The sequence below is a fragment of the Oncorhynchus gorbuscha genome, linkage group LG10 (genome assembly GCF_021184085.1).
Source record: "Oncorhynchus gorbuscha isolate QuinsamMale2020 ecotype Even-year linkage group LG10, OgorEven_v1.0, whole genome shotgun sequence".
Taxonomy (NCBI): domain Eukaryota; kingdom Metazoa; phylum Chordata; class Actinopteri; order Salmoniformes; family Salmonidae; genus Oncorhynchus; species Oncorhynchus gorbuscha.
In genome coordinates, this window is record NC_060182.1 from 52,103,003 (window position 1) to 52,116,274 (window position 13,272).

Genomic DNA, 13,272 nt, shown 5'->3' on the forward strand with positions numbered 1-13,272 from the left:
GCACAGTCAACTTAGTGTATGTAAACTTCTGACCCACAGGAATTGTGATACAGTGAAATAATTTGTTTGTTAACAATTGATGGAAAAATCACTTGTGTCATGCACAAAGTAGATGTCCTGACCGACTTGCCAAAACTATAGTTTGTTAATAAGACATTTGTGGAGTGTTTGAAAAATGAGTTTTAATGACTCTAACCTAAGTGTATTCCGACTTCAACTGTAAATGGCCTAAGTGCACTACAGTAGCTATGTGATATGACCCTCATTTCAAATTATTCCCCTTCATAAAGTTCTTAATCATATTACCTTATTGTGATGGCCATTTGTTTTGATTCCCTCTGGAACCTCATTCTGTGGAACATGAGTACAATCTTAAAAGGTCACCGATGTAGCTTTATGGGCGACCCGACCATATATATATATATATATATATATATATATATATGTGTGTGTGTGTGAGTTATAGAGCCGTCACTCCTCTAATAAGCAGTAAATCCGTTCTATTGCTAGGAACTCAACTTATATTAATCATTATTTGATCAGTGACAGAGGTAGGCCAACGTTAGAAAGATACTCACTGGTGGACATGGGATCACGGCACAGTTCTTTTGCCCACAGAGGCCATCGTCTGTCCAGAATGGACATGGCTTATTCAGGTTCACCTAAAGAACGGCGTAGAGATTTAGAGATAGAAATTTTATCATGATATACTGTATTTGGGACACATGAAGTGACAGGTGTGAGAAGTCTGACTTGCCTTATAAAACCTGAAATAGTCGGACTCAAGCAGCTTCTGAAGTTTGGGGAAGAGTCGCTCATTGTTGAAGGCATCAATTGTCTCCACATCACAAGCGCAGTCCTCCAAGCTACCGGTCACCTGTGATGACAAAAGAAAGTGTACTTCATGAACTGTAAGCCTACTTCAACTGTAGGTCCTATAATTCAAACTTTGATCTGAAAACAGTTTGCCATAGGGTGGAGAGAAATGTTTGCATTTTTATGTATCTGATCGAGAGTGACTAACAAAAGCAATGGGGGCCCTCCTAGTCAGTAATTCGATCATGATTACTTCAAGTTTAGATAGCTGGCTAGACCAATCTAAAAACATTTTGTCTGACTGTCAGTGACTGACCTAACAAGAGGAAAAACTGCTGATGCACAACCATATTTTTAAAAATTGCACCTTGTGTATTCTACTATTTCAAAGGAAAATTCTACCCAAAAATGATATTTTGGCATGTGTTTCATTAGTCCATTATTGACATAGTCCCGAAATGTTTAGCTTATCAGCAATAAAGTTTTCAAGATATTTAAGTTTCAAAATACATCCCCTTATGTATTTTGCAAAATGCAACATCATATGATGCAAAATAGTTTTTGGGGTGGAGTTTTCCTTTAACTCTTGATTGATCAGTTGCCCATCCCAGTCATAAACAAATGTGACCCGATTCAGGAAACTAGGCGTATGTCACAAGTCACGACTTCACAGGAGAGCCATTTGAAAGTAAAAAATATTGTTTTATCAAAATGTTTTTTGGCAGAAATGCCTTCTTGAACATGTGAACTTTCATGTTCCTTAATAACAAACATTTATGCCATCTGTAAATACAAATAAAGTTGTTTAAAATTACAAGCCTTGTTGGTTTAGCCAAAGAAAAAGCCAGGAACCTTCCTGTTAGCCATGATTGGCTGAGATAATGAGTGGGCTGGACATGCCGAGAGATGAGTTTCAGATTGTTCTGCGATGTAGCAACTTGTGTCTATAAAAGGAGCTGTTCGTTTAGTGTAGATAATATTTTCTACTCTATTTTTTTCTAAAGATATAATGTTAGCCATGGAGAACTGCAAATATATTGCTACTGCTCTCAATTACATTGAGGCCCTGAATTTCAGGCGCTAACGACAAAGGTCAGTTGGATAAAGTTGTGATGGACTACTTTCTGGAGGACGATCGTGCCTCTCTGAATCAGACGATGAGGAAATCCCTGATTTCGGTCAAAACATTTTCATTGAAGAAGACATTGTAGAGTCTTCTGATGACGGTGATGGGGAAGAAACGGCGATCAACAGTGTTGACCAAGAAGTTGACCGAGTTTTGAAATCAGTGGAACACAACGGGCCAAACAAGCAGTGCAAACTAAATGAAAATGACGTCTTATTTAATGAAAGTGGTTGCAGTGTGCTGTGAAGCTTTCATCCATGTATACGGGTAAGAATCTAGCTACAGTTTCAGATAGTATACGTTTCTAATTTTGTCAGAAAGTTGCTGTTAGCTAGCCAGCTGGAGTTCGATAGCTGGCTTGCTAGCTAATGTTAACCAAATAAAATTAGGTTCATTGTTAACATTAGCTATGACAATCGGTTTGTATTGCTAGTAATGTTACTCTATGGATTGGGATTATAGTACATTTTTTAGCTTGCTGACATGTCGAAACAAAAGACCAAGTTAAAGCTTGCTGTTAGTGATGTTTTCTCAGAATGCCATTTCACATTACTAGTTATGGCCTATTGTCAGCTAGCTAACGTTAACATTGAACCTAATTTAATTGGCAATACAAATTGTCACTCTAGCTATGACAATTTGTATTGCTAGTAACGTTACTTTATGGGTTGGGATTATTATTTTTTAGCTAGCTAATGTTACATGTCTAAACAAAAGATCCCAAGTTAAAGCTTACTATGAGCTAGCTAACGTTAGATGGCTGGCTTGCTAGCTAACATTCATTTACGTGTATGAAGTGTGTGTAACATTACTGAGGTTATCTCAGAATGCCATTTCGCATCTATTGTATAATAATGCAAAAATATTTGTATCTGGAATTTGTCTTTCAACATCAGTAGAACACACCAGACTCTCCTCCACCAGTCATACAAGGAGAATGGTCTAATGCATCCCATCATAAAGAGAGCTGGCCCATGCAAACAAAAGCAGCAGCGCAGTCATCAACTACATGCACCATTTCTTCACCAACTATTGAGTTGGGGAAACAAGTCTGGTCCTGAATTGTGATAACTGCAGTGGCCAAAACAAGAACAGGTTTGGACCATGCACCATGCACAAACTCCATCAGTCTGGACCTTGACTTCTAGATCACAGGCCATACCAAGTTTGCCCCCGACTGGTGCTTCGGCCTCATCAAGCAGCGCTTCTGAAAGACAAAAGTGAACACTTTGTCTGAGATTGCTGGTGTTGTGAAGAACAGCAATGTGACAGGGGTCAACATCCCACAGCTGGCTGGACTGGAGGATGCTACGGTGCTGGTGGAAAGCTATGATTTGGTACACGTGGTCTTACAGACGGTATAACATCTGACTCCGTACATCAGGCCGCTGCCACAGATCAAGCTGTACCAGCAATTCAGGTCAAAATAATTTTCATGGCATTGTATGAGGTTATTCTTCTTATTTAAACATGGGAGGTGAATTGATGTTGTGCGGGGTTGTAATGTTTTCTGATTTTTTTGTTTGTTATTATTCCGTTTTACAGCTTCGATGCTCTGGAGTCTGGTGTTGTCGCCAAGAAGCGTTCGGAATTGTCAGGACCAGGTTTCAGCTGCTGCACAATGCTGATATCCTTCCTCACATAGATGGTATACCTGTACAAGCACCCCCTGGACTGGACACAGCTAGACAAACGTATCTTTATGAGAAGATGAGGGAGTTTTGCGGCGAAGAGGCTATGGACATCACAATACCCTACACCAAAGTCAAGGGCAGGACAGAAACAGGCTCTCAGAATATAGATTCCCTTGTTCATGCGTGGTTCAGACGGATCAACCATCTGCACTATCTGCAGTGAATCTATTTCTCTCCTAACACACACACGCCATGCGTTGCTGCTATCATTTATCTTTATTTATTATCCTGCTGCTCATTTTACCCCTGATTGTATGCATATAACTAAACTCAGCACAAAAAAAATTACGCCCCTTTTTCAGGACCCTGTCTTTCAAAGATAATTTGTAAAAATCCAAATAACTTCACAGATCTTCATTGTAAACGGTTTAAAACACTGTTTCCCATGCTTGTTCAATGAACCATAAACAGTTAATGGACATGCACCTGTGGAACAGTTAAGACACTAACAACTTACAGACGGTAGGCAATTCGTGTCACAGTTATGAAAACTTAGGACACTAAAGAAGCCTTTCTACTGACTCTGAAAAACACCAAAAGAAAGATGCCCAGGGTCCCTGCTCATCTGCGTGAACATGCCTTAGTGATGCTACAAGAAGGCATGAGTACTGCAGATGCGGCCAGGGAAATAAATTGCAATGTTCATACTGTGAGATGCCTAAGACAGCACTACAGGGAGACAGGACAGACAGCTGATCATCCTCGCAGTGGCAGACCACGTGTAACAACATCTGCACAGGATCGGTACATCCAAACATCACACATGCGGGACAAGTACAGGATGGCAACAACAACAGCCTGAGTTACACCAGGAATGCATTATCCCTCCATCAGTGCTCAGACTGTCCGCAATAGGCTGAGAGGGGCTGGACTGAGGGCTTGTAGGCCTGTTGTAAGGCATGTCCTCACCAGACATCACCGGCAACAATGCAGCCTATGGGCACAAACCCACCGTCGCTGGACCAGACAGGACTGGCAAAAAGTGCTGTTCACTGATGACTCGCGGTTTTGTCTCACCAGGGGTGATGGTCGGATTTGCGTTTATCGTCGAAGGAATGAGCATTACACCGAGGCCTGTACTCTAGAGCAGGATCGATTTGGAGGAGGAGGATCCTTCATGGTCTGGGGCGGTGTGCCACAGCATCATCAGACTGAGCTTGTTCTTATTGTAGGCAATCTCAACGCTGTGCGATACAGGGAAAACATCATTCTCCCGCATGTGGTACCCTTCCTGCAGGCTCACCCTGACATGACCCTTCAGCATGACAATGCCACCAGCCATAATACTCGTTCTGTGCATGATTTCCTGCAAGACCGGAATGTTAGTGTTCTGCCATGGCCAGCGAACAGCCCGGATCTCAATCCCATTGAGCACGTCTAGGACCCGTTGGATCGGAGAGTGAGGGCTAGGGCCATTCCCCCAGAAATGTCCGGGAACTTGCAGGTGCCTTGGTGGAAGAGTGTGGTAACATCTCACAGCAGGAACTGGCAAATCTGGGGCAGTCCACGAGGAGTAGATGCACTGCAGTACTCAATGCAGCTGGTGGCCACACCAGATACTGACTGTTAGTTTTGATTTTGACTCCCACTTTGTTCATGGACACAATATTCAATTTCTGTTAGTCACCATCTGTTGAACTTGTTCAGTTTATGTCTCAGTTATCAAATCTTATGTTCATTCAAATATTTACGTTAAGTTTGCTGAAAATAAACGCAGTTGACAGTGATTGGACGTTTCTTTTTTTGCTGAGTTTACATTGTCTATCACTGTTATCGTTATTGATATTGTTCTTGTACATAGTGTTAAAATAATATACAGTATCTATTTCTGATTTTGCTACTATGCAAGTAAACATTTGGCTGTACCGTTTACACCTTCTGTAGAGACCCATCCACTTAGCAATATAATTGATGTGTGGTCGTAAGATGATTTTGTGACATACCACAACAATATGTGACTGTATCAAGTATTCACTACATAAATATATGGCACATCCATCTGTTTATGTACTGTACATGTGCACCTCGCTCAGTTTTAAATTCAGGTAGGATGGCCTTAACTTTCAGCATGTATGAAATACTAAGTGTGTGTGTATCAGTATTTAGAGTATGCTAATGTACTGGTGTGAAGGCATATGGGCAGTGGTCAAAAGTACTTAAATAGTACTTTACAGTATTTTTACTTCAGTATTTTTTGGGGGGTATCTGTACATTACTTTACTATTTCTGGAAACTTTTACTTCACAGTCTGTTTGTTCCCACACTCGGGATTCTGACTCTCTATTGGTTACAAAGACTGTTGGCCTCCCATCATACTCTAACCACCTCTCGCCAGCTTTGTATTCATGTTACCTGATGAAATTGCTGTACTATATGATCTTGTTGCCATCTGATGCACATTCAGATGTCATAAATCAACACTGCAGAGCTATACCTATACTATACCATGCCTTGATTGTATTACTGTTGATGATATCTGGAAATGTGCATATACACTCTGGCCCGTCTACTGTTGCTAGCCCCAATTCTGACTTGTGCTCTGATATCTGCTCCACTAATTTCTGCTCTCGAAAAAGACTGTTTTTTTTGCACATTAACACTAGAAGCTTATTACCTAAAATGGATCAATTGAAAGTGTGGGTTCACCGCTCCAATCCAGATGTGTTGGTCATTACTGAGATGTGGTTAAGGAAGCGTGTTTTGAATACTGATGTTAATCTTTCTGGTTATAACCTTTATTCGGCAAGACAGCTCTTCCAAAGGTGGGGGAGTGGCAATCTTTAGTGCTCGGTTGTCTCCACCAAGTCTATCCCCAAACAATTTGATTTGCTGGTTTTAAGCATTAAACTTTCAAAATAGCTCTTTGTTGACTGTTGCTAGGTGCTATCCTTCTCCATCAGCATCGGCCTGTACCCTAAGCTCTCTCTTGGCCTCTTACACTAAGTCTGAATTTGTCATGCTAGGTGACCTAAACTGGGATATGCTTAAACCTCCTGACCAAGTCCTAAAGCAATGGGACTCCCTAACTCTTTCTCAGATTATCACCAATCCCACAAGGTATGACTCCCAACAACCAGAAAAGGCTACTCTCCTCAATGTTATCCTCACAAATAATCCGGATAGGTATCAATCTGGTATTTTCTGTAATAACCTAAGTGATCACTATTTTACAGCCTGTGTTCGTAATGGCTGTTCAGTGAAACGACCTGTCCTGATTTGTCATAAACGCTTAATAAAAAACTTTAATGAGCAAGCCTTCCTTCATGAACTGGCCTCTGTAAATTGGTATAGAATCAGCTAAGTTTGTTTTACTCACTGCTTTAGCAAACTCTGCCAACCCGGATGTCTTAGCGGTGTCTGAATCCTGGCTTAGGAAAACCACCAAAAACCCTGAAATATCCATGGCTAACTATAAGATTTTCCACCAAGATAGAACTGCCAAAGGGGGCGGTGTTGCAATCTACTGCAAAGATAGCCTGCAGAGTTCTGTATTACTATCCAAGTCTGTACAAACAATTCGAGCTTCTACTTCTAACAATTCACCTTTCCAGAAACAAGTCTCTCACTGTTGCCACTTGCTATAGACCTCCCTCTGCCCCCAGCTGTGCCCTCGATACCATATGTGAATTGATTGCCCCCCCCATCTATCTTCAGAGCTCGTGTTACTAGGTGATCTAAACTGGGACATGCTTAACACCCCGGCCATCCTACAATCTAAGCTTGATGCCCTCGATCTCACACAAATTATCAATGAACCTACCAGGTACAACTCCAAATCCGGAAACACGGGCACCCTCATATATGTCATGCTAACTAACTCGTCCTCCAAATACACCTCTGCTGTTTTCAATCAAGATCACTGCATCATTGCCTGCATCCATAATGGGTCTGCGACCAAACGACCATCCCTCATAACTATCAAACGCTCCCTAAAACACTTATGCGAGCAGGCCTTTCTAATCGACCTGGCCGGGGTATCATGGAATGACATTGACCTCATCCCGTCAGTAGATGATGCCTGGCTATTCTTTAAAAGTGGCTTCCTCACCATCTTAAATAAGCGTGCCACAGTCAAAAATCTTAGAGCTAGGAATAGTCCTTGGTTCACTCCAGACCTGTCAGCCTTTGACCAGCACAAAAACATCCTGTGGCATTCTGCATTAGCGTTGAATAGCCCCAGGCAGTTAGGAAAGCTAAGGCTAGCTTTATCAAACTTTTGCAAATTTTGCATCCTGTAATACTAAATTCAAAAAAGTTTTGGGACACTGTAAAGTCCATGGAGAATAAGAGCACCTCCTCCCAGCTGCCCACTACTCTGAGGCTAGGAAACACGGTCACCACCGATAAATCCACTATAACTGAGAATTTTAAAAAGCATTTCTCTACAGCAGGCCATGCTTTCCACCTGGCCACCCCAGTCAACTGCCCGGCATCCTCCACAGCAACCCGCAAAAGCCCCCACCATTTCTCCTTCACCCAAATCCAGAGAGCTGATGTTCTGAAAAAATCTGGACCCCTACAAATCAGCCGGGCTAGACAATCTGGACACTCTCTTTCTAAAATAATCTGCCAAAATTGTTGCAACCCCTATTACTAGCCTGTTCAACCTCTTTTTCGTATTGTCTGAGATTTCCAAAGATTGGAAAGCTGCCGCGGTCATCCCCCTCCTCAAAGGGGGTGACACTCTAGACCCAAACTGCTACAGACCTAAATCTATCCTACTCTGTCCTTCTAAGGTCTTCGAAAGCCAAGTCAACAAACAGATTACAGACCATTTCGAATCCGACCGTACCTTCTCCGCTATGCAATCTGGTTTCAGAGCTGGTCATGGGTGCATCTCAGCCACACTCAAGGTTCTAAACGACATCATAACCGCCATCGATAAGACACTACTGTGCAGCCGTATTCATCTACCTGGCCAAGGCTTTAGACTCTGTCAATCACCACATTCTTATTGGCAGACTCGACAGCCTTGGTTTCTCAAATGGTTGTCTCGCCTGATTTACCAACTGCTTCTCAGACAGAGTTCAGTGTCCAGGCCTCTGGCAGTTTCTATGGGGGTGCCACAGGATTCAATTCTCGGGCCGACTCTCTTCTCTGTATACATCAATGATGTTGCTCTTGCTGCTGGTGATTCTCTGATACTCCTCTACGCAGATGACACCATTCTGTATACTTCTGGCCCCTTTGGACACTGACTGTGTTAACTAACCTCCAGACAACCTTCAATGCCATACAACTCTCCTTCCTTGGCCTCCAACTGCTCTTAAATGAAAGTAAAACTAAATGCATGTTTTTCATCTGATCACTGCCCGCACCTACTCGCCCATCCAGCATCACTACTCTGGACGGCTCTGACTTAGAATACGTGGACAACTAAAAATACCTAGGTTTCTGGTTAGACTGTAAACTCTCCTTCCAGACTCACATTAAGCATCTCCAATCCAAAATTCAATCTAGAATCGGCTTCCTATATCGCAACAAAGCATCCTTCACTCATGCTGCCAAACATACCCTCGTAAAACTGACCATCCTACCGATCCTCGACTTCAGTGATGTCATCTATAAAATTGCCCCCAAGACTCTACTCAACAAACTGGATGCAGTCTATCACAGTGCCATCCGTTCTGTCACCAAAGCCCCATACACTACCCACCATTGCGCCCTGTACGCTCTCGTTGGTTGGCCCTCGCTTCATACTCGTCGCCAAACCCACTGGCTACAGGTTATCTACAAGTCTTTGCTAGGTAAAGCCCTGCCTTATTTCAGCTCACTGGTCACAATAGCAGCACCCACTCGTAGCACGTGCTCCAGCAGGTATATCTCACTGGTCACCCCCAAAGCCAATTCCTCCTTTGGTTGTCTTTCCTCTCAGTTCTCTGCTGCCAATGCCTGGAACGAACTGCAAAAATCTCTGAAGCTGGAGACTCATATCTCCCTCACTAGCTTTAAGCGCTAGCTGTCAGAGTAGCTCACAGATCACTGCACCTGTACATAGCCCGTCTGTAAACAGCCCATCTATCTACCTACCTCATCCCCATACTGTATTTATCTTGCTCCTTTGCACGCCAGTATCTCACATTCATCTTCTGCACATCTACCATTCTAGTGTTTAATTGCTATATTGTAATAACTTCGCCACCATGGCCTATTTATTGCCTTAACTCCCTTATCTTACCTCATTTGCACTCACTGTAAATATACTTTTTGTTTTATTTTGTTCTACTGGATTATTGACTATGTTTTGTTTAATCCATGTGTAACTGTGTTGTATGTGTCGAATTGCTATGCTTTATCTTGACCAGGTCGCAGTTGCAAATGAGAACTTGTACTCAACTAGCCTACCTGGTTAAATAAAGGTGAAATAAAAAATAAAATAAAAAAAATTCTAAGACTCAGTCATGGACACTCTTACTGACAGTTGTGGCTGCTTTGTTTGATGTATTGTTGTCTCTGACTGTGCCCAATGTTTGTACCATGTTTTGTGCTGCTACCATGTTGTGTTATTACCATGTTGTTGTTATGTTGCTGCCTTGCTATGTTGTCTTATAGGTCTCTCTTTATGTTGTGTTGTCTCTTGTTGGGATGCGTGTTTTGTCCTATATTTATATTGCATTTATTTATTTTAATCTCACGCCCTGGTCCCCGCAGGAGGCCTTTTGGTAGGCCGTCATTGTAAATAAGAATTTGTTCTTAACTGACTTGCCTGGTTACATAATGGTTAAATAAATAAAATAAATAATAAATAATAATAATGTACTATTTACACAATACATTTTCCCTGACACCCAAAAGTACTCTTTTGACAGGAAAATTGTCTAATTCACACACTTATCAAGAGAACATCCCTACTGCATCTGATCTGGCAAACTCACTAAACACAAACGCTTCATTTGTAAATTATGTCTGAGTGCTGGAGTGTGCCCCTGAATATCCGTCAATAATTTATTTTAAAAAATGAAAATTGTGCAGTCTGATTCAATAAGGAATTTCAAATGATTTATACATTTACTCAACTATGACAATTTAGTACTTTTTCTACCACTGGATGTGGCTGGGGTTTATAGCATTTCTTTCACATGACCCATCAATTTAGACAAGAGTGTCTGGGTAAGTGTCATCTAATATTTATAAAATATTTTTATCTGGACACTGTTTACCTGGAATATTTTCTTATTGTAGGCTACTACCACTTTTAGTCTTACCTACACTACACAATGTTTAGCACATGACCTCATGTGAATCCTTAAAGAGATGGGTGGGGCTGGCTTAAGAGGGTGTGAACAATGCTGAATGGGTGTAGATAAAGGAGAGCTCTCCAGTAGGTACCAAAAATTCTAAGGCCATTTTCTCAAAAGTGAGTTTATAGGTGTATCAACATACAAAGCACAATTACGTTCCCATTGTTTCTAAAAAATATATATGATATATATGCTTTGTATGACTAATTTTGTAGCTCTGAGTCTCTACTTTTATCCAATGTAAACAAACCAATTTCAAATGTTGCTACATAAAACCGAATCCAGGTGAGTCACATATTTTTAAGTTAAACATTGTTTACAGCGACTCTTGAGCAACAAAACCTAATGGAGGCATAGAACCTATTTTAGGTTATTATATAGTAAGACAGTAGTTGTACCAGCTCATTGATAAGTTATATTCCTCAAGAATCAATGGGTAGGCTAGATTTTGAAAATATCCCAGAATGTGTTCTAAAAGTTTCCGAGGCATTCGTCATAGTGCAACAAATATCAAACCAATATAAATGTCTAGTAGACAGCAGCAAAATACTAGTAGCCGAAAAGCATTGATTACCTGGCAGAAACACCCGTGCGCGGCAGAGCTCGACACCTGGAGGTAATACATCGAAAGAACACCCAGAAAAACATACCGCTTCATTTCGTTGGAAATAGTTGTAATTCAACACTTTTAAAAGTTAAGAGATTGAAGCCAAACGTTGCCGTTAATTCGGAGGAAAATGCTCCAGTCACACCGAGGTAAGGGTATGTATGATTCAAGAGATTTATCCCACGCTCATAATCAGATGTGTTTTATATAATGACGAGACGCTCATGTCTCCGCCCTAACAATGGGAGTCATTGTCCCAAAGGCTGAAAGGCACACTACAAGTTAAGTTCCAAAATAAACCCATTAGAAACGCATTGGGTTGATTTTGGACATATGTTGGCTAGAATTAAATCTCTCACTTCGCCTCCTCCGCTCTCTTATGAGCAATTGACACCGTTTGGTAGACGCTTTTACCATTGGTTATCCGTGGAAGTTTGAATATTCACTCCATGCAATTGAAAAGGCTCACCTTAACATATATTCAGCAACTTCAGTTTATCTGACATTGTTTAAACTATCGTGGACGAAATGGTCACGTAATTCACGTAGTCGAGTGAGGCAACCGGAAGCGTGCTTGCCTCACTCGACTACGTGAATTACGTGACCATTTGTATAGGCGTTATATGTTCCGTATTGTCAATTGTGACGTACTATTCAACTGACAGCAATATAGTGACTATATTAGAATAACCAAACCGCTCATGTAGCGAGAACCGAAAGCCAGGGGGGAGAGTGGGCGACTGTACGTAGAAATATCTGCGCAAGCGTCTTTGAAAGACATAATGTGAGTTACAGCGCTAACTGCTATGGAAGGTTGAGTGGGTACGTATGTGGTCGAATGTCTAGCTAGTGTAGTCCGGGGGATAGAATGGAAAAGGTCGGATGTTGTGATAACATGCTAAAATTCCTTAATTGTTTTGGTTGGCTCAGCATTTTAATTCGGTGGTATTGCTAGGTAGCAAGCTAACTGTATGCCAATAGCAGCGAAGTAAACTAGCTATCTACATTAAATTCGACTGTATTGTGGCTAGCTCGCTCACCATCTAGCTAGGCAATCTCAACTCCAAGTCTATCGTAAATCATGTTTAGTTAGCTTGGCTAGTTAGTTGTTTTAAATACTGACCAGGCCACTTCGTGTTTGTAGCTAAACTAGGTAGCTAACCAGTTATCGCACACAATGGGCTCAATAACTCAACTTTTCCCACATTGTTACGTTACAGCCTTATTCTAAAATTGATTTTTTTTAAATCCTAAACAATCTACACACATTACCCCATAATTACAAAGCGAAAATAGTTATGACATTTTTGCTAAAAATATTCAGACCATTTGCTTTGATACTCGAGCCCAGGTGCGTCTTGTTTCCATTGATCATCCACGATATGTTTCTACAACATGGAGTCCACCTGTGGTAAATTCAATTGATTAGAGATTATTTGGAAAGGCGCACACCTGTCTATATAAGATCCCACAAGTTGACAGTGCATGTCAGAGCAAAAGAATACTTTCTAACTGCACAGTGTATATTAATGTAATGAAATTGTATTGGTCACATACACATATCTAGCAGATTTTGTTGCAAAATGGTTGTGTTCCTAGCTCCAACAGTGCAGTAGTATCTAAAAATGATTCACAACGATGCACAATCTAAAAACAGAAGAATGGCATTAAGAAATATATAAATATTAGATCGAGAAATGTCGGCGTGGCATCGACTAAAATTCATTAGAATAGAATACAGTATATACATGAGATGAGTAAAGCAGTATGTAAACATTATTCAAGTGA

At 41.1% G+C, this 13,272-nt stretch overlaps 1 protein-coding gene across 3 annotated transcripts in view; it reads right to left on the reverse strand.

The window, feature by feature from the left end:
* ero1a (endoplasmic reticulum oxidoreductase 1 alpha) overlaps positions 1-11,863 on the reverse strand; it is a 46,602-nt gene extending 34,739 nt beyond the window's left edge. Inside the window, exons 1-4 of one of the 3 annotated variants that reach the window (XM_046366367.1) lie at positions 11,452-11,863; positions 758-877; positions 579-662; positions 307-351 (exon numbers count right to left, since the gene is read on the reverse strand). In XM_046366367.1, the coding sequence (XP_046222323.1) occupies positions 307-351; positions 579-662; positions 758-877; positions 11,452-11,535 (333 nt within the window). In that variant the 5' untranslated portion in view covers positions 11,536-11,863. Of the gene's footprint in view, positions 1-306; positions 352-578; positions 663-757; positions 878-3,104; positions 3,152-11,451 lie in introns of those variants that run through there. The other 2 variants (XM_046366368.1, XM_046366369.1) reach the window with 2 other exon arrangements.
* Between the last annotated feature and the right edge of the window lie 1,409 nt (positions 11,864-13,272).